General features: G+C 37.0%; 2 protein-coding genes across 10 annotated transcripts in view; one reads left to right on the top strand and one right to left on the bottom strand.

The window, feature by feature from the left end:
• The window catches only part of E2F5 (E2F transcription factor 5), a 29,073-nt gene extending 18,866 nt beyond the window's left edge, over nt 1-10,207 (top strand). The window contains exons 2-8 of the mRNA XM_057532241.1: nt 1,304-1,413; nt 2,305-2,468; nt 3,774-3,815; nt 5,075-5,139; nt 6,236-6,503; nt 8,371-8,418; nt 9,436-10,207. Of these exons, the coding sequence (XP_057388224.1) occupies nt 1,304-1,413; nt 2,305-2,468; nt 3,774-3,815; nt 5,075-5,139; nt 6,236-6,503; nt 8,371-8,418; nt 9,436-9,545 (807 nt within the window). The 3' untranslated portion in view covers nt 9,546-10,207. The remainder of the gene's footprint in view (nt 1-1,303; nt 1,414-2,304; nt 2,469-3,773; nt 3,816-5,074; nt 5,140-6,235; nt 6,504-8,370; nt 8,419-9,435) is intronic.
• On the bottom strand, nt 10,191-15,335 carry RBIS (ribosomal biogenesis factor). 9 transcript variants are annotated; one of them, XM_007180139.2, is made up of 5 exons: nt 15,196-15,335; nt 14,483-14,591; nt 12,911-13,027; nt 10,609-10,725; nt 10,191-10,320 (listed from the first exon to the last, which is right to left on the bottom strand). In XM_007180139.2, the coding sequence occupies exons 2-5, from the start codon at nt 14,489-14,491 to the stop codon at nt 10,249-10,251; spliced, it is 315 nt and encodes a 104-aa protein (XP_007180201.1). In that variant the 5' UTR covers nt 14,492-14,591; nt 15,196-15,335; the 3' UTR covers nt 10,191-10,248. The 9 variants fall into 9 exon arrangements, with proteins under 9 accessions (XP_007180201.1, XP_007180200.1, XP_007180205.1 ...); XM_007180138.3 differs by having other exon boundaries at nt 15,189-15,334; XM_007180143.2 differs by having other exon boundaries at nt 14,516-14,591; nt 15,196-15,334.
• Between the last annotated feature and the right edge of the window lie 6,209 nt (nt 15,336-21,544).

Below are 21,544 nucleotides of genomic sequence, written 5' to 3'. Positions count from 1 at the left end.
TCCTCTTTTTCATTTTCTCGTTTTCTAGAAGAGATGGAGCCAAACTCTAGTCAGATTTGGGGATTCAAACAGCCTCACGCTCTGGTTCTTCCTTCTCTCTTCCACTTCCTACTTACCCTCCAGGTCCACTGTTTGAGGCATGAATCCCCTTCCCGAAGACTTGTGTGATTGGACAACAGTAACCTGGTATTTTGGGTAACACAACTAGATTGATAGAACCGACATTTCACTTACAGGTTCCGCATGCCTGTGAAGTGAACAGTTGCTGGTGGTTGCACATGCCCCCTGTGGAAGGAAACAAAATGCTGTCCTGGGTTTTTGTAGGAGGTGCTTTTTTACAGAATCAAGAAGGTAGTGATGCCCTGGGGTAGTTGGTAACTAACTATATGAAACGAAATCTTGTACATATGTACTGAATATTGTCAGTAAGGACAGAAATGTGTTTTTTCATTACTACCATGAATCTTAAAATGTGACTCCACATTCAAGATAGTCTGTTGTCTAATCCATTCTGAAAAAAGAAGCTGTAAGGTAACCTCGTCTTAGAGGTTCTGTTTGTACTATTGGGGAACAAATGTCAGACATGTGAGTGAGAACTAGTTAGAGGAACTGTCCAGCATTCCTCAATTCATTCATGACATGATAGCATTAATTATTTTCGTTGGTCTTACCTAATGTGAGTGAAACTACCAAGCTTTTGTGTTTGCTAGTACCACAACCTTGTGCTATAGATTTTGATTTCTTGTAGATTTTATGCTTTGTGTTGGGATGGCATGATTCATTCCTCTCTTTTCACTGTGAGTTTAAAAAATGCAGATTGTGTATTTCAAGGTATTACAATGTGTATATAATTCAGAATTTTCCCCCAAGTATCTTGACTTCATTATTTAAAAGCTGCTGACGTATAATTTTTCAAAGTTTTAAAAAGTAATTAAGGCTATCTTTAGACAAGACTGTTTATGAACGGAGAAGTAAGATAGGAAGTGACAATTAGCAGTGCCTTTTCAGGATTAGCCCATAAGGTGATATAAAGTATTTTTATTGTGTTCTTTAATTTTTGTGGGCTTCGTGTCATGACCTCTTCGTTTTTTTTTCCATTCCTACATCTGCTGGCTTTTAAATGGAATAATTTCTTTGGTATTTTCAGTGTTTGAGGGTTGATTTGCACATACTCAAGCAACTGACTGGGTCAGATTTAGGATTGGGCTCTCATGCTGTGACCTTAATAACCAAAGCCTTTTTGGCCTTAAAATACAAAATGTACTTTATTTCATTGTTCTTTCCTTTTTTTTTTTTTAAACAGGCTGCAGATACTTTGGCAGTGAGGCAAAAGAGAAGAATTTATGATATCACCAATGTCTTGGAAGGAATTGACCTAATTGAAAAAAAGTCAAAAAATAGTATACAATGGAAGTAAGTTACAAACCAGTACTCTGTTCTAAAACCTTTGTTTTTCTTCTCAGTGCTCTGTAAGATCTGACCTTTCTACCATTTGCCTCTCTGAAGGCCTCTATTTCAGCCATCTACTCTAGTCACACCAGGCCCACCTGTGTCCCTGGACACACCTCTTTGGGCTTCTGTATGTGTCACTTCTATGTTGGGATGTCCCTTGCTCACTCCACTGTTTAATTTACACTATTAAAATTAAAATCTTACTTTCTCCCTCAGGCTACTCATTTGGTACACACTGCATACTGCTTTGTATTATTAATTCCTCTCTGCCTAAGTATTTATCTGCCCACCTAGTATAAACTCCTTGAAAACAGGAACTGTGTCTTATACACAGGAATATGTACTTTGTAAATAATGGTTAGTTGAAATGCATGTTGTCATTTGTTAACTGTTGTATGTTTGAGTGTGATAAACACTTTCTGTTCCACAAATTTGTCCCCTTTAGCCTTAATTTTTTGGTTTATCTTAGCCAAAAATCCCACCAAAATATATTAAGAGGTTGTAATGTGTTTTACCAGCATCTCAGTCTATATAGTGAGACTTCCAGTGTGACGATTTGACTTTGACATCCTCTGGTGCCTCAGTCACCAGCCTGACCTTCTAGAAGACAAAAAGCACACTAGAACATGTTGAGAATTTTTGTATTTTGGTTGTTCTTGGCAATAAATTGTCTAAGCAAACATGTTCAGAGGTATATGGTGCTTAAATTTTCTAAGGATTTTAATGCTTGATTTTTAGAAGCGTGTAAAGATTTTTGTCTTGAATATATTCAGTGAGTTTTACTACTACAAAAATTAAGTGATGTTTACCTGGGTCTGATACTGGGGATATTAATTCTCATATGTTTTTAAGAGGTGTAGGTGCTGGCTGTAATACTAAAGAAGTCATAGATAGATTAAGATATCTTAAAGCCGAAATTGAAGATCTAGAACTGAAGGAAAGAGAACTTGATCAGCAGAAGTTGTGGCTACAGCAAAGCATCAAAAATGTGATGGACGACTCCATTAATAATAGATATCCTTTTAAATAAGCTATACGTATACATAATAGCTATATATTCTTTCAGTCTGAAGATGAGTTACTTTATTCTAGTGTTTTTAGAGTTCAGTTTTGCAAGTGAATATAACATTTTAATTTTATAATCCTTCTAATGATTTATACTAATACTTAAAAATTTTTACCTTTTTAAGTTTACAGTGCATCAGTTAGCACCATTACTGTGTTGCATTGAGAAAAACAAATTCACCTACATTCAGTCTACCCACTGATAGGATGTAACATCTAGCTAAAGTGTGCTTAGGGGGTCTGCGAATTTGGAAGTCATTGTTAAGTGCATAGACATACTTAAATCATTGTTCTGTACTTAAATCATTCAGTGTTCTGAAGTAGTAAAAATTCAGCAACTCTCAAAGTTTTGAAAAATTAATTTTGGTTTGAAAATGAAATATTACAGGCCTGCAATCAGTCCAGGATACATTCCGCCTGATATTAACCCAAAGACAGTATTTACTGGAGGGTGGGGTTCCAAGGCTGGTGTATCTATTGTATTGGGGGGAAAAATCATTAGTGATATACTCCATGTGTTTCTTACAGTCATTGTGTTCTCTTAGATATCTGTGACTCTCTTGATTTGTGAACCTACCTGTAGTCATATGGAACATTTTAACTACATTTATCTTGTACCACCTCTTATGAACTTTTGACTAATGTATACAATTTATTTTTCGTGTTGTCTTGTCTTTGGTGAACAAGTCCATGATCTCATTTGTTATTTCCTTTCTATGATCAGAACTCCTTAACAGTTTGATAATAATGGGGGTCTTCAACTGTGCCTTGTGGAACCCCAAGATTCAAAAAGCATTGAACTAGTTGATCATGCACTTTGCTGCACTGCTTTCCAAGATTGTGGCCACTCCCAATTCCCCAAACCATGACCCAAGAAGATTCTCGATGCAGAGGCTTGTATAGTTGCTCTTCACTCCCACTGAGAGCATCCTTTTTCCCATCAATATCCTTCCCCCTGAAGCTCCTGTCTCCATGAGGAATGTGTTTTCCATCTCTCTCCCAAGAGTTCTCAATGACAGAGAAATCAAAAGTGGTTTCTTCTTAGAACAAAGGATGGACACTTCTCTTATGGACCTTTATGTGATTGCCTTTGCCTTTTCAGACTAAAGACTTGTGTTCTTTTTCATCTGACCATATGTGACAGTCCCTTCATGCATTTGGTCATTTTGTTTATTTTGGCCTTCAGATTTATTATCTTAATTTAAATGTCTAGACCTTGATATAAATGTTGTTTCCTTAACTCTATGACAGTACATTTTCCTATGTAACTCATGAAGACATCTGTAATTGCTTTAATGGTAAGTACTGTTAGTAAATTTTTTCTTACATTCTTCCTTTGATCAACCTATTTAGCGTAACGTGATTCAAAATTTTCCATGCACTCACCCTAAGTCATTATTTTCAGGACTTGTGGACATTTTTGGGTCTCACTCTACAGTGCCATGTATTGATAGGCTGCTTTCATTTCTGTTCCCATGACAATAACTGCTTTTCCCAGCTTTCACTTCATTGCCCACATCGGTAGGTATAAACTATGTGTGGGAGAGGCACCTAAGTCAGAGAGGGATTAAGCAACAGTCTCAAAGTCACAGAATCACAGAGTCAATGACTAAACTTGAACTAGAACACGGTTCTCATTGGCACTGTTTATGAAAATATATGTAGCAAGTGTGCTGGTCACAAATGGAACCCAAAGAAAGCATGAGGGCAGAGTAAGGTTTATCCATTTTATAATCAGGAAAATTATTCCTCACCCTATTCCATCCCCAGCCTCCATGTTTTCCCCTTAAGATGACAATGTATTAGTAACTAAAATGGGGGGTGGGGGCTGTATTTCCATAATGTATATAATACAAGTAAAATGAAATTTTGCATACAGATTTAATTGTGCATGACCTATTAAAAAAGGACAGTCTTGTATCATGCACATACAAAAAATAATCTGCCGAACACCTTGCCAAGTGGAATCTGACTTTCATCTAAGACTACGCTGGTAATATATGTGGGCTTATTGCTCTACTTTGCCACCGTATTTCCCAAGTTTTCAAAGAAAGTTTGGGGAAGTATTTTTAATCTTCAACTCAGCAGAGACTGCTGTAGAATTTGGCTTCAAAAGTAAGTTCACTTAAGCTTAAGATTTCACTATATCATACCTAATCTCTAGTATCTCCAGTCATTTAAGTAGTATAAATACTTCAACTAAACAGTGTTACTTAACTAAGGCTAAAAGGTTTTGAGAATCTCAGACTTGACATGAGATTGGGTGAAAGCAATTTGTTTATGAGAATAGAGCTAACACGTTTAACCTGTTCTAAGGTCTCACACATATATTGCCTCATTTAATCCTCCAAAAAAACCCTATGCAGTAAGTTATATTGCCTCCATTTTACAGAATTAAGAACAAAAGCCCAAGGTTACCTAGCGTGGGATTCAAATCCAAGCATTCTGACTCCACAGCCCACACTCTTGGCCACCCCACACTCTTGGCCACTGTATTACAGGATCAGTAGTATTTTCTAAAATGTAAAAATCTTTATTTCTTAATTTTTTTGACCAGGTGATACACTTCTGGCCATTCAAGCACCTTCTGGTACACAGCTGGAGGTACCTATTCCAGAAATGGTATGTATGTAGGATAACTTTTGTTAAAATGGATCTACAAGAGGGACAAATATATTTTTTTTAGCTGAACATGAGCTAATTGCAAACACTTTCAAGTTACTGCTTTTAAGTTGTCTGTTTGAAAGTACTGATATCTGAATTTAGATGTCTTCAGTACTTTGGTAAAATTATGGAAGTGACTGAATGAATCATTTAACATTTTACTTTTTTTAAAATTTGATTTTATTTGAGCTAGAAGACATCAAGGAATGAGTAATGATATAGTCAATAATCTTAAAACATCAGTTTGACTATATCTATAACCAATATAACGATCCTGAGGAAAAAGTTCACTTTAAATATCAACAATAATATATTGCTTTAAATTAGGTCTTTAAAAAAACATTTGCTGGCTTATTGAGTCAGAGATATTTATTGACTCTATACTATGCTAATATAAATTTCATGATTTTAGTTTTCAGATTCAAATTTCCTGAAACAAACTGATTTGAAAACTATAACAATCAAAAAAGAGGTAGAAAAAATTACTGTTATCACCTCCCTCTCTTCTCCCAGCTATTCTAGAACTTTGTATTTAGGCGTTTTCATTACTGGTTTCTGAAGCCTCGGGATACAAATTACCTTTTTGAAATGGAGGGACTTTACATTTATATCTCTATAGGAAAACTCAGTTGTCTTTGTGCTTTGCTGAATGAAAAAAAGTTTCGACCTGTGAAATAGCTGCCATTTAAGACCGCACATTGAGATGACCACATCAATGGCGGCCAATGCCAGGGGATGGAGTTCCATACATGTGGAGAATGCTTGGAGCGCTGCTGCACACTGACATGTATAATTACACACAAATAGATGGTTTCCAGAATTCTACAACTGGGAGTTTTTGATGCCCAGTATTTAAGAAAAGCTTACTTTTAGGGGCAAGTGGTTTATAGCACTCAATATCCCATTCTACTCTTGGTCTCTCTGTTTTGACTTAACGACTTAATTTTGTCGTATTTAGTTAGTCCCTATAGCTTTGACTGTCTTATTTTTAATGTTTCAGCTTACCTAGAAATGTTGACCTTTATTCATTTGTTTATGCCCAATAACTTCAAAGGGTCAGAATGGACAAAAGAAATACCAGATCAATCTAAAGAGTCATTCAGGACCTATCCACGTGCTGCTTATAAATAAAGAGTCCAGCTCCTCTAAGCCCGTGGTTTTTCCTGTTCCCCCACCTGATGACCTCACACAGCCTTCCTCTCAGCCCTCAACTCCAGTGCCTCCACAGAAATCCAGCATGGCAACTCAGAACCTGCCTGAGCAACATGTCTCCGAAAGAAGCCAGAATCTTCAGCAGACTCCAGCCACAGAGTTATCTTCAGGTGGGTTCAGAGCCTTTGTTTTAAAAAGTAGAGAGGGGAAAATACGAATACTGTGTTGAACAAGTTGGAGAGCTTTTCTGAATTTCTCAATTGTGATGTTATTCTATTATCTAGTATAGGAGGCAAAATAGTAAACCTGATCAACAAGTATTAATTTTGTGTCTTCTCTGTGCCCAGCACTGGAATATGTATTATGAGGAAAATTTAAAAAACAGATCCTGTCTATAATTATACTACTACTACTTGTTTCATAGACTGTGTAAATATATGTATTTGCAGTTTTCCTTAGGATTCCATTTTTGGAATTAAACCAAATTTGTTCCCCCACCCCCCTTTTACTATTTACATGTCAGCTTTTTATCTGAGATTTATTTTGTAAGGTTCTTTTATCTCTTAGTAACTCTAGTATATATAATTGAAATTTGTTCTACGTTTAATAAAAATCATACTAGGGATGACTATAGTGACTTATGTCTCCTGTTTCTCTGTATTCTCTATTGTTACACTTTTTATTTGGAAAGCTTAGTTTTATAGAGTTGATAAGTGGTCTCAACTCCAATTATTTAGGAAATTTTGCCTTCCTAAGTTGTTTGATCTGTGAAATGATAAATAGCTAAAAACTGGGCATCAGGAATAGGGGCCACATTTCTTAAATTTATAAAATTTCCTCAGCATCCAGTCCTTTTCCCTTGGTTATTACATGGCTAGGTATTTACCAACTCCTTAGTGGTTCCAAATAAAGGACCCATGGTTGCTGAATGAATGACTGCCACACAATCTAGACGTAGTATTGCAGATAATTTAAAAACTATATTGTATATATTCCAATTTGTTTATTTTTACCTTTATCCTTTTGGGATGTGGTCTACTCTTTGAGTTCACAATAGGTAAGAGTGAGACTAAAAAGATCTAACTGGACACAATATTTTTCAGCTTCTTGTTGCCCATATCCTTCCTCTATAAGTATTTCCACACCATAGGCCATAGGGATGCACAACAGAAAGTGTCATCTTTCAAAAGCTTATAATCTAATTGGGAAGAATAAAGTAGGCAGGCTTATGGTTTAGCTCAGACACAATTAGTACATTGGCTTTCACAAAGCATTAAAGAAACTTTTGAGCATTTCATTTCTGTACATGATTTTGTATTTGGAAATAATAAAGAAAACAATTTGGGGCCAGATTAGAGAGGGCCTTGAATATCAGACTGAGTTAGGACTTGGACCTATAAACCAATGAAGATTTGTGACCAGGGAAGTGGCACGTTTAGAACTGTATACTGGTGAACACAAAAGTAAAGTGATTAGGAAAGAAGAGGCTTTTGGCCCTGGGAAGAAGATATTAGAGGCAATGAAGACAGAAGATAAGATGTTTGCAGTTATGCAACTGTGAGAGAACACTGAGGCTAAAATGGGGTGATGACAATGGGATTGGAAAGAGAAATAAGGAAGATTTGAGAAATACTCTTTAGGCAAAATAAGTAACCTTTGATATGTGAGATCTGAAGATAAAGTTAACAGGAGGACTGTAAAGTGATGTTGCACTTTTAAGGTTGGGTCATTGGGAGAATTATGGTAACACTGACTTTAAAAACTGAGGAGTCAGTTTTGGGAAAACAGTGATGACTTTTTGGGGCTAAATCTTGAGTTCAGAAGTTTAAAAGTAATGCCAAGTACAGATTAGGTGTCATGAAAATTCTGAAAGTTCTAGTACTTTAATTTCGTACTTTTAATCAAGATGCTGATGTTAAATATAACTGCTTAATATATACTGTGTTTAAATATATGCTGTTTAAATATAACTGCCTTTTTGCTGTTAAAATATATAAAGAGAAGTGTAAAAAAACTTTATCACAATTCTCTTTCCAGCGGGATCTATTAGTGGAGATATCATTGATGAGTTAATGTCTTCTGATGGTAAGTAGTTAAAAAATTTAATAAATATAACCTTATACATCAATAATGCTTTTCTAGAATTTATGAGTGGCACATGATTTAAAAGAAATGAAGAACCTATATTTTTTAACTGCTTAATGTACTATGATGATTCATGAAATTTATAGTAAGTTATAGGCATCCTTCAGAATTTTTTGCCTGCATTTTGAAGAAAAAGAATTCATAAGGGGATACTTATCACCTTTACTGAATAAACTTCTAAATTGTTGGCATACTAGCCCTTTTTACACCTGAAGAATTTGGCCAAGAAGAGTAAAACAGTGTATCTGAGTCAACAGGAGATCTGAAAACATAGTTTTGTAAACACTCCTACCACGGCCAATTTCAAGCTGCCAATGTGAAGTCAGTATTACTAAGATTAGCCACATCATCGTCTAATCTAAAATAATTCTTAAAAATCAACTAGCTATAATACGGTAGTTACTTTAACAATTACTCTCTGGGCCTCACCTTTCTAAAAGTTCTTGGATTCAGAGTCCTGGTTCCTAACAAATATGTATAGCCGAGACCTAGGAAGTGGCAGCTGTTAAATTAGCCAATGGCACAGTAACCACTTAGACATTTATCAAACACTTCTGTAAAAGCAGAGAATTTCAGCATATTTATTAATTTATGTCTAGTTCCTTTCTCTGTTTTCAAAGTGGTAGCTTATTTAGCAGATCAGAGAAAATACTTTGACCAGTGTTTCTGAATCATAAATTTTAGTGACAAGTTCAACCAATAAAAATTAACTTCTGTTTCTCAAGCTAACACTTATAATCAATGCATAAAGTGTCTTTAAAGAAGAATCTTTCAAAATATACACAAAATACTAGTCATTAATTTGATCATTACATTTCCTATTATATATTTTTTAAAAATTGCTGTACAACATGGGAAACATAATTTGGCTTGATGTTTTTGATAGTATTTTATGTTAGACATCATTACCTCTATGTAGAAACCATCTCTAACACTGAATTTATTTTTTGGTTGCAGTGTTTCCGCTTTTACGGCTTTCTCCGACCCCGGCAGATGACTACAACTTTAATTTAGATGATAATGAAGGAGTTTGTGATCTGTTTGATGTCCAGATACTAAATTATTAGATTCCATGGAAACTTGGGACTGTTATCTACCTCTAACTGTGTAACATTTTAGACGTCTTAATAACCTAAGTATTTAAAATTATGAATGTAACACCTTTTTAGTTCACTGATTCTGAAATGTTCTTCCCTAATACTTTCTTTTTTACTTCACAAAACTTCAACCATAAGAACAAAGGATTCTGATTGCTTCAGGGGAAAAAGTGATTTCATATCCACCAACTCCCTACCCTCAAGTAATTACATTCTGGAATTTCAACTTTTCCTCCCATTCTGAATCTTTGTTTTTTTCCTTATATGAGAGGAAAGTTAAAGTAGACTTAAGGTCATCAAAAACAAAAAAGTTGGCCAAGGGCTCATCATTTGTTTGTCTTACATTTTTACTGCCACGAGACTGTCCATATTTCTGTGTATCCTCTGATCCAGACATTCACTGCCACTTATAAAGTGAAGGGTGTAAACTAGGATATATTAACTGTTTCAGTGAACAGATTTTGTGAAGTGCCTTCTGTTTTAGCACTTTAAGTTTATCACATTTTGTTGACTTCTGACATTCCACTTTCCTAGGTTATAGGAAAGATCTGTTTATGTAGTTTGTTTTTAAAATGTGCCAATGCCTGTACATTAACAAGATTTTTAAAAATAAAATTGTATAAAGCATTTAATTTATTGGTCTTTTTGGGGAATTTGATGCATCACCAGTGTATTACAACTGAGCCATTAATCTTGTAGCTTCATCAACATTAACTGGTTCGTTTTCAGGACACTGCTGAGGAATCTGGAGAGAAAATTACATTTAAAAATTTAGATAACAATAGCAAACAAAAATGACATAATCTACTGACATATAATCTATTATTCAATATAATTTCCTCTAGTTGTACTTTTGGAAATAGAACAATAAATTCCCATATTTTAGACTCAATGTTTTAAAGTCTGAATAAGCTATACATAATACAGAGCCAAATACTAAAAATTACAATCAATACAGGCTTTGAAAATTTGGAGTTTAATTTATTAGCCTTCAGTTTATTAGCCAGAACAAAAGGAAGTGATTTCCACTCACCAGCTGTTTCTGCAGAGGTTCAAGGGAAAGGCCTTTTAAGAAGTGTGCAAGTTCCTTTTGTATATCTACAAAAGCTTTATTCACTCTGTTAACTTTTTCATCGTTCATGATGTTTATCTTTAAAAAAAAAGAGAGCCTTAATCCATGACCTCACAACCATTAAGGATAAAAATACAGGCAACCTTAATTTAATCTTGTTACCCCCCAATCTATAAACTCTTATCAATCCTACCAATTTGTGGAGACAATTTACACTAAAATTCTTACAGTCTTATTGGGACATTTTAGACAAAAGGTTCTGTTTTTTTTAAAAATAAGAATTGTGTGGGTATACCTCATACCTTGACTTTCCTGGTATAAGCAGGCCAAAATATGTGACCACGATCTTTCTAAGCTACGGTGCTATCGTCTCTCATCTGTAAAATGAGGAACCTGGATGGCATGCTTCCAGGGTCCTTCTAACAGTACGTCTCTGAATCCTTCCTTGATGGAAGTGCCTGGCAGTCTCCTGAGGACAGCGGCCCCTGTAGCCTTCCTCGCTTGAATCTGAAAGGTGGGGGTGGTATTCTTGTTCTTCACAGCTGCTCCCCAACTCTTTCTCCTTCAAAACTTTTGGCTCTTTTGCATTTTATGCATCAGGACATTCTGACACCCCTCTCCTCATTACTGTCACCTACCAACACCATGATTACTTGCTCCTTTGTGAAAGATCTCAAACCATGGCTCACTGACCCCTCTCACGCCTGGCGTCACTGCTTAGTGGCTACAACAAAAACCTATCCTATGGCTTCTTAATCTCTTCAGGTCCTCATCTCCAGGGGTCTTTTCCACGACCTACCGTGCCATCACTCCCATGCATCACCTGAGGCTGCATCATTACCTGTTACCGCACCACCTCCTATCCTTCTATTCACTTATTTTATTAATAATTCTTAAATCTCACTGAAATCTTTTCCTACCAAGTTCACTATTGTTCACATTTTCATATCCCCACTTTTTCCTTTAGCCTGCACAGATTCCATGACCACTAATCGGTCACTCCTTCACACCCTCTTAACTCTCCTTCTCTTCTCTCCCTCAATCAAGACTTGCCTGGCGACCTAGCTAAACTCAAGTATCAGCCTTTTCTGAGCCCCAAACTGAAGCTGTAGAAAAGCATAACTGGCTGACTGGCTTCACTTTAAGTTCATGGCCACCAACTTCAATTTACCATTTATACAGTGCCTGGCAATCGTACGACCTCCCCCTAAGTTAGGCTGCTTTCTCATAAAAGTGTTCGATACTTTCTCCAACCAGGCTGCCTACCCACAGATCTTTTCCATTAGCATCCATAAAGCTTCTAGGACTTCCTATCCAAACAAAGTAATTTTCCTCAAATACACCAAGCCTTCACCCAGCTGGGGGTCTTTGCACTCACTATTCTTTCTGCCTAGAACATGCTGCTCCCAACACTTCCCAGCAGTTTGCATCACTGGCTCCTCAGTCAGGTCTTGGCTTCAATGTCAACCCTGAAGACAATTCTATCTAAAACTGTCACCCCCAAACCCCAGTCATATCACCCAGCTTTATTTCCTTTTTAGCATTTCCAAAGTCATGAAATTGCTCCACCAAAAAGTTTAACTCAGCTAGTTCATGAAGACTGAAAGATAAAATGTTACATTTCTATGGACCACTATGATAATTACTAAGTCCTCTAGAGGTGACTCCACCTACTACTTAAGCTTGAAAACATTTTCTTGAATAATCTTAAGGAGTCTACTTAATCTTGAAGAAATTTCCCATTCCCCAAATATTTTGAAATAAAGATAGAGCAACTCCTTTCTTTTCAAATTTTGTATTTTAAGAAACAAAATATTTTATCTTCTATTTTTAGGCTTTTATCTGAGTTCTAGATATCTTCAGAGAAATAAGAATTACCGAGGAGAAAAAGAATGGGTGTTGACTAACATTCCATGTCTTGGCTCTGTTGAAAGCTTCTTGAATATATATTAGTTTAGAGATAACTTTTCCATACTATGGTTTTTTATGATTTCTATGCTCTGAGAAAGCTATTAAAACTGTTACTTGGAGCCTCATACATTTGCAGTTAAAATGCTTTCTTCTTTTTGCACATTTGGATTCAAGAAAGGGAGGTTATTTTTCTTCATCTTTTTTTCTTTTTTAAAACAAATGTTTAAAATCATCTTGCTTTTGTAGGAAAGGCTAAGAACCTGTTTTAAATATTAGCATTCAGTTTTTCAGTAGCTTTACAATTATGCTTTGCTTGTAAACAATAAAGTCAGAGTGCTTAAGTGATACTAACCTTCTTCAGATTAGTGGTAACTGGTTTTGCTTTATTTTTAACCTTAAAGCTTTTTTGGCTGGCTATGTGGAATACATTCCTGGACTTCCGTCCTCTTAGTTTGTTCTTGGCCATTGTCTAGGAAAGAAAGAAAAGGAGCTCAATTAAGTTGCCCATGTTTATAAACTAAATCAATTTAAGTTTTGGAAGTAAAGGTACCAATTAAATCTAAGAAATTCCACCTTACTCCTGATTATTTTTAAAATTGCTGCTTGTATTAAAATTATCTCTATGTCCTTTTGGTCCTACTAGATTTTTCTGTTTCAGTGCAGAGTGTGTAGCTAATTCTTTTCTGCATCTCTAGCACCTGGCCCATAAGAGGCTCCACATTAATTTCTGCCAGTTAGATTCATGAATTAATATTCTCAACACAGCAATTGTTTTTTTTCAGCTCTCTGCAGCATCTGACAATGCTAACCAGCACCATCCATCCTTCTGCTAGTTTACATACTGCTATTCCATGCTGGTTCCTTTCGTACTCTAGGACTGACTCCCTTCTCCTTCCTTCTTTCATTCCTTTTTATTTGCCCCATTTTCACTCCTGTGTGCACCTCCTCAAAACCAGTACTTAATCTTACACTTCCTAACCCCCGCGTTAAATTACTTTCATGACTTCCACATCACCTCTATGTGAATGGCTCTTGTCTAAAAACTGTAGGTATTATCTTTGTTTTATAGCTAAACACACTAAGCCTATAAATTCTACTTGAGAAACATCTCAAACCTGTCTTTAACAATGCACGTGAGGAACAATTTAAAAAATATTAATAGTTAAGATTTATTAAGCTTTTACTACATGTACAGCACTATGCTAACATTTTATGTGTTTTAACTAATTTACTCCTTACAACAACACTTTGTAGGAGGTACTATTTTATCCTCGTTTTATAGATTAAAAAAAAAAAACTGATGCAAAGAGAAGTTAATCTGCCCATTGTCACACTATTAGTAGTCAGAGAATGCCAAGATTCAAAGCCAAGCAGACTAGATCCTGAGCTCTCATTATGTGGTGTGGCCTCTCGTATATAAATAAAAATGCAGTACAAAAACATGATTTAGTACTGCCTAGTTCAGGACTGGGTTACTGCTTTAGTCCCTAGGACTATTTGGTTAGACTCTGGGTTGGGACAAACTATACCCATGGACCCAATCAGGTCAGGCACCTGTCTTTGTAAATGACGTTTTATTAGAACGCAGCTATGTCCATTCGATTATGTATGTTTTGTCTGTGGCTGCTTTCCTGCGACAACTGTGGCTCGCAAAACCTAAAATATTTACTATTTGGCCCTTTACAGAAAGGCTGTCAACCCCTGGCTTAAGCCACATGCATTCAAGTCTATTCTGCATAGTGGTATAAAATGAACCGTCCCAATGTTAAAATCCTTCAGTGGCTCCTCCAACCCACAAGGAGCAATATTCTTTGTCCTGACATATTGCTGGAAACCTGACTCTAGCATAAATCTGTCAAAGGTATCTCCTGCTATTTCTCTATACCCACTCTAGTCTAGTCTACTAATTACTCTCTGAAGACACCTTGCACATTCTTCCTTTCTTCCCTTTGCTCACATTGTATCTCTCCTCCTTCAATGTCTAGCCTCAGGAACAACAGAGACAGCAATGTTTCCGAACCCCAACAGAACTCCTTCTAAAAAAAAAATGAACACAGTAGAAAATACATGACTATTATAGAAGCAGAAAATACACATAAACCACCCCCAAATTAAATAATCTAAAATCCTTCCAATAAGTAACCAAAATCCAACCATTCATCTAGTATTCATTAATCAATTACTATGTACCAAGCGTGGTACAGAACCTATATACATACATATGAAACATATACAAACACAAGAAACAAAGATAGGTGCTGTAATTGACAGCATACGAGTGGAGTCACAAAAGGGAAAGATCCAATAGAGTTGGGGACTTAAGGAAGGTTCGTGGAGAAGCTGATAGCCTAGTTGGGGGGGGGGGTAGGGGGATAGGGATTTTCTCTAACAACCACGTGGAAACTGGTGACAACAGAACAACCCAAAACTGGTACCCTGCCGTGGGCTGAAGGCCCAGCAGGCACGGGGGTTTCAGGCCTGAGCCAGCAGGCCTGCGGCCGAGTAGGACTGCCTAAGGCAGCGAGCGACGACGGAACGGAGCCGCCAGACGGCAGCAGCCCGCGGACGGCCAATCCTGTCTCAATCCTCGGAAACTTCACGCCAGCGCGCCGAAAAATTTTTCTATTAACCTCTCACCAGTCCTCCGATACCCTCTTGCAGGGGTTTAAGCTCCAGGTAGCGCCATCTGCACGCGCAGGATCCAGGAAGTTCCGGGTTGAAGGAGCCAGTCAAGGGTCCTCTCTCAGGCCGTAGTTCCGCCCACCGAGCGAAACTCCGCCCACAGGGCGGAGTGCTGCCCCGTGAGCTTGGTCCTGACGGAGATAAGCCCCGCCCACCGTGCGTCCTTCCGCCCACCGAGCGTCGTTCCACCCACGGTCTGGTTCCCACCCACCTAACGTAGTCCTGTCCATAGAACCATGTCAGCCGCGGAGCACCCTTCCCTAAACACAGGACCCTCCCTGTTAACTTCCCTTGCCGTTCGCTGGGTTAAGAACCTCTACTCAGCTGAGGCGTCGAAGACGCGGCAAAGTCTCGAGTTCCTCGCGGGGGTATGTGTACAGAAACCACCCGAAGTGTCTGAGTCACCAGAGCCACACAGACCGTAACACAGGTAGTCGGCCCTCAGCCGCTTACTGCTGGCTGGCTCTGTCCGCGCTCCCAGGAGGTGGCGCTGCGCACCTCTGAGTGGCGTCCCGGGTTTGGTTAGAGGAACAAAGAACCTAATGTCTGGAACAGATCTAGAACTATAATCTCCCAAGGGAAAATTTGTAGTGAGCCAAAAGTTGAAATGCTTTTCTCATTAATCCTTGCTTCAAAATGAGAATTTCTGACAGCACAGCAGAGGCACAAGAAAATATCAGTAAGTTGTAAAATAAGAATCAGGGAACTTAGAAAATCTTAGAAGAAACATTTTTGCCTTCCAGTTTTATGTCTGTGTGTGTATAATTCCGAGTTAAGGTGTTCTGGGTTGAGTTTTCTAGAAAATCGAATCACTTTTTCCAAGAGGATCTTTCCACTAAGGTAACAGTTTTCACTTGTTCCCTCCTTATTTTGTTACGGTCTTAGGGAAAGCCAGCTTTTAAACAAATGTAGAAGTACTGACATTTTTATATCATTTTTGTAACGGTACATGAGTTCTGCTCTAAGTATCAAAATAAGGCCAAAGTACCATTCCCCTTTTGCAAGTGAGAATGCTGAGGCTCAGAGTCTAAGCCATTTTCGGTATCCACACAACTAGTAATTGACAAAGCCAAACTAGAATCCACGTGGGCTGGCCCTCGGTCAAGTCCTCTTCCCGCCAAATCAGCCACTTGCCTGATTATAGAAAGATGAACCACTTTTACAGTAAATCATTTTATTGTTTATGTCCATCACAAAAAATTAGGGAATACGTTAAGGAATGAGGAATAATTACTTGTCAATGTAATTTTATTAAAACTCTGTATTTTTTCTAAACAGTGACTTTTAAAAACACCTTAAAATGCATTATAAAATGCCCATAATGTGTGGTGGCAAGACCAAAGTAACATCAAAGCGACAGAAAACCATTAGATTCTTTCACAAGGCCAGAGTTATCCAGGAATACTGAAGCTAATAAGGTGAGTATAATTATGGTTCCTTGAATGTGAAGTTATTGATGTAGATGCAGAAGACAAAGAAATAGATGCAATGGAATGACATTATAGTCTTTATGAAAACTTAACAGGCCTAGCTTTCATTTCGAAATGGTGAGATAGAGATACTTACACCACGGAAATAACATGATTATACAGGCAAGGACAGAGGCACTGTATGAGGTATGAGTGAGAAGGCATGATTTCTGTTTACTTCTGTTACCTACCAGCAGTGTGACTGTGGAAAAGTTACTTCATTTCTCTATGCCTCCCTTTCCCATATGTAGATGGCCTCTCAGTAAATACCCACTTCAGAGAACATTCATTATCTGCTCAGCATCCCTTTCTGGGAAACCACTCTTCTTCCATTAAGTGATCCTGGTTGAATGAATAATTACAGTCCTCTTCTAAAGATTTTCCAGCCAGAGCTAGTGGGGACACTTCTTGCTTTTAGTATCCTTTTGCTGGGATGATGTGAAATTGAGGCTGCTAGTTGCCATCTCCTACAGCAACTTGAGGGAAGCCTGTCTGCAGTGGGAAAGAATAAGAGCAATGCAAAAGAACACAGAGCTGAACAACAGAACACAGGACCTTGGTGATATCATTGGAGTCCTTGGATTCAGCCATAGATGGAAGAAAGATCCATCCCTTGTCTTCTCAATTATCTGAACGAAAACATTGCTTTTTTTTATTATTGGGTTATTTACTTTTTAAAATTTTTTTTTTTTGGTGTGGACCATTTTTAAAGTCTTTATTGAATTTATTACAATATTGCTTCTGTTTTATGTTTTGGTTTTTTGGCTGCAAGGCCTGTAGGATCTTAACTCCCCGACCAGAGATCAAACCTATACCCCCTGCATTGGAAGGCGAAGTCCTAACCACTGGACTGCCAGGAAAGTCCCTGTTGGGTTATTTTTTTAAACCACTTGTACCTTGAAGAGTCTTAACTCTACTCCTGTTCAGCCTACTTCACAGGATTATTGTGCAGAGTTAGTGAAATACAAAACATGAAAGCATAAGGTATTACTAAGACAAAAGAAAGAAACATGTAATGTTCTAAAAGACAGTTTTCTAATTTTCTATGAACCAAATAGCTTCAAGATTTCTAATCTTTAAAAATTCATACCAATCTCATACTTCCAGTTTTTCTAAAAACCTTAAAGATGAATAAAATCATAAATAAAGAAATGTTTTTTTGGAAACCTTAGCTTTCCTGTTGAGACTCAGCAATGCAGAGTCCTTTATACAGGTTCAGTCCTCAAAGAACGGTCTTGGAAGCAATTCAGCAGGTTAACGAATATAATTAGGGAGAAGAAAATGAGAGCCCACAAAAATAATTACAAATCATCTGCAACAAAGCTCAGCCCTCTCCCAGAACAAAGCCAGCATTGTTTAGATGATGCTCCATGATAGACTTGTTTCATTCATCAACCTTATTTGCCCCACTACTCAGTTTCATTCAACTGAAATAGTTTGAACACCTAGGCTCTGTGAGACCTCAAAGGAAGTACTTTCTTGTAAAGAGGACAGTCATTTGAGATAGACGTATGCATATGAAATGATCATTTTTGACAGAAAGTGGTAAGGACTATGATAAATGCACAAAAATGAGCTATTTATGGAAGGAAATAATTCGGAATTCTGGAAACATTCATGTTAAAAGTTCTCATCTGATTGTCTTAGAGAAGAAATCGGCAAACTACAGCCTACAGGCCAGATTCAGCCCACTGCTTATTTTTGTACAGCACGTGAGCTACGAATGGTTTTACATTTTAAAATGGAGGAAAAAAATCAAAATAGGGACAATATGTTGCGACACATGAACATTTTATTAAATTCACATTTCAGTGTCAGTAAGCACAGTTTCACTGGAACACAGCCACACATTTACATACTATTTATGGCTGCTTTCATGCTACAACAGCAGAGTTGAGTAGTTGAGACAGAGACCACATAGCCTACAAAGCCTAAAATATTTACTATCTGGCCCTTTACCAACTTAATAAAACTTTAAAAAACTTTACCAACTCATCTTAGAGGATGAGCAGCGTGGTGGTATAATTGGTCGAAGTATTCGTGTTTTATACTCAAAGCAATAGGAGGCTTAAAAGGATGAAACCACTTTTCCTCCCAGTATTCTAAGGTAGCTAAACCTTTACAAAATGGTTTGAGTTTCCTTGCCTCTAATGGTTATCGATGATTTTTATGTTTCTAGGCTGAAAATGGAAGTTTCCAGGTATAAAGACATTCCCACCTGAGTCTTCCTTAGGGAATGGAAAGAAGAAATAACCTAATGCTTGGGGAAAAGATGAGCTTCTGGAGACCAAAGAAGTGGTTGGGGAGAAGGTGGTGAGGGTTTTTCTGCAAGTGATTGAGACTTAAGACCCTGTGGCACATGCCACCATGGCCTGGGGAGTAGTAACATAAGATCCCTACGCTAGCAAATGTCACAGAATGGATGGAGCTTTCCGCCTTCAAGTGAAATGTGGATTTTGATATTAAGCATTACAGCAGCCATTGTGATGAACTGAAAACTAGAGAAGGTTTTTCTTTTCTGTGTGCGGGTTAAGCCACCCGCTTCCCATATACTTGAGACTGAGAAGAAATTTTTACATCAAATTATAGAGTGAAAATTTGGAGCCAGATTGAATTTGATTTAAAAATTTAAGTTTTATGATATTTCTGTTATGTATGCATTCAAGAATATGTGTTATGATATTTCTTACACTCAAGAATTTTAACAGGCAAAAGTGGAGCTATAAAGCCTTATAGGAATAGAGCATGACACGAGCAAGCCAGAGACCCAGAAATGGACATGCTATGCTTGTAGGAGTGGGAGAGATCCAATATGGATGGAGGAGTGGGGGTGTGGAGATGCTGTTGAAGATGAGGCTGGTAAGATGAGCTAATGAAGGGCCTTGACAACCAGGAAAGGTTTATTTTTTTTTTATTTTAGAAGAGTTTCAAACTTACAGACAAATCACAAGTGGTTTTTTCTGAACCATTTGAGAGTAAGTTACTGACAAAAGGACCTTTTACCCCACATACGTTAGTGTGTATTTCCTACAAATAAGGATATTCTCCCACATAACAATACAGCCATCAAAAATCAGGACATGAACACTGATTCTTTCTACTTCACAGTCACCATTCAAACTGTCAATGATCCCTATAATGTCTTTTATAGTAAAAGGATCCTATTCAGGATAAAGTGTTACATTTAGTTATCATACCTTTTTTTCTTCCAGTTTATCCAGATATATGACATTATAGTGCTGTATAAGTTTGAGGTACAGCAAAGTGATCTTACTTACATACATTATGAAATGATTACCACAATAAGTTTAATGAACATCCATCATCTCATGTATTCAATGTATACAAAATAAAAGAAAATGAAAAAAAAAAGTTTTTTTCCGTGATGAGAACTCAGGATTTACTCCCTTAAGAATGCTCATATATAATGTACAGCAGTGTTAATTATATTAATCGAGTTGTACATGACATCCCTAGTACTTGTTTATTTTATAACTGGAAGTGCATACCTTTTCATCACATTCATCCAATTCCCCCTTCCCCCACCTTGCCTCTGGTAACCAAACATCTGGTCTCTTTTTCTATAAGTTTGTTTGTTTACTGAAGTATAGTTGACCTACAACACTATTTATTTCTTGGTGCACAACTTAGTGATTTCATATTTCTATACATTACAGAAATGATCACCACAATAAGTCTAATTACCATCTGTCACCATACAAAGATACTACATTATTATTGACTATATTCTTCATGCTGTACATATCATGTTCATGGCTCATTTATTTGTATGTCTTAATTCTCCCTCACCTATTTTACTCATCCCCCCCACTCCCCTCTGGCAACCACTTGTTTTTTCTCTACAACTCTGTTTCTGTTTTGTTATGTTTGTTCATTTGTTTTATTTTTTAGATTCTACATATAAGTGAAATCATATGGTGTTTGTCTTTCTCTGTCTGACTTATTTCACCTACTATAATACCCTCTAAGTCCATCCATGTTGTCACAAATGGCAAAATTTCATTCTTTTTTTTATGGCTGAGTGATATTCCATTGTGTGTGTGTGTGTGTGTGTGTGTATGCGCCACATCTTCTTTATCCATTCATCTATTGATGGATACTTAGGTTACTTCTATATCTTGGCTATTGTAAATAGTGCTGCTACGAACATTGGGGTACATATATCTTTTTGAATTACTGTTTTTGTTTTCTTTGGAAAAATACCCAGAATTGGAATGGCTGGATTATATGGTAGTTCTATTTTAAATTTTTTGAGGAAGCTCCATATTGTTTTTTATTGTAGCTGTGCCAATTTACATACCCAGAAACTGTCCACAAAGTTTTCCCTTTCTCCACATTCTCTCCAAAAGGGAGAAACTAACAGTAACAAAATAGCAGTAGGGGATTTTAACACACCACTTATATCAATAAGAAAATCAATAAGGAAACACTGACCCTAAATGATACATTAGACCAGATGGACTTAATAGACTATAGAATATTCCATCCCAAATCAGCAGAATACACATTTTTTTCAGGTGCACATGGAATATTCTCCAGAATAGACCACATGCTAGGCCACAAAACAAGTCTTAATAAATTTAGGAATGATATCAAGCATCTTTTCTGGCTACAACACTATGAGACTAGAAATCAACTACAAGAAAAAAAAAATACAAAAAACCAAAAACACATGGAGGCTAAACAATATGCTACTAAACAACCAATGGGTCACTGAAGAAATCAAGAGGAAATCAAAAAATACCTGGAGACAAATGAAAACAAAAACACATATGATCCAATATCTATGGGATGCAGCAAAAGCCGTTTTAAGA

The sequence above is a fragment of the Balaenoptera acutorostrata genome, chromosome 17, assembly GCF_949987535.1.
Source record: "Balaenoptera acutorostrata chromosome 17, mBalAcu1.1, whole genome shotgun sequence".
In the NCBI taxonomy this organism is placed as follows: Eukaryota; Metazoa; Chordata; class Mammalia; order Artiodactyla; family Balaenopteridae; genus Balaenoptera; species Balaenoptera acutorostrata.
Note: the sequence above shows the minus strand (reverse complement) of the source record. Positions and strands in the feature narration are given on the sequence as shown.

Excerpts from the sequence above, each read along its gene's own strand:
- RBIS (XM_007180139.2), bottom strand. Across the intron at positions 10,726-12,910 it reads TTACCACTAATCTGAAGAAG|ATAAACATCATGAACGATGA; the intron begins GTTAGTATCACT and ends TTTTTTTTAAAG. Across the intron at positions 10,321-10,608 it reads AACCTCTGCAGAAACAGCTG|ATTCCTCAGCAGTGTCCTGA; the intron begins GTGAGTGGAAAT and ends TTTTCTCTCCAG.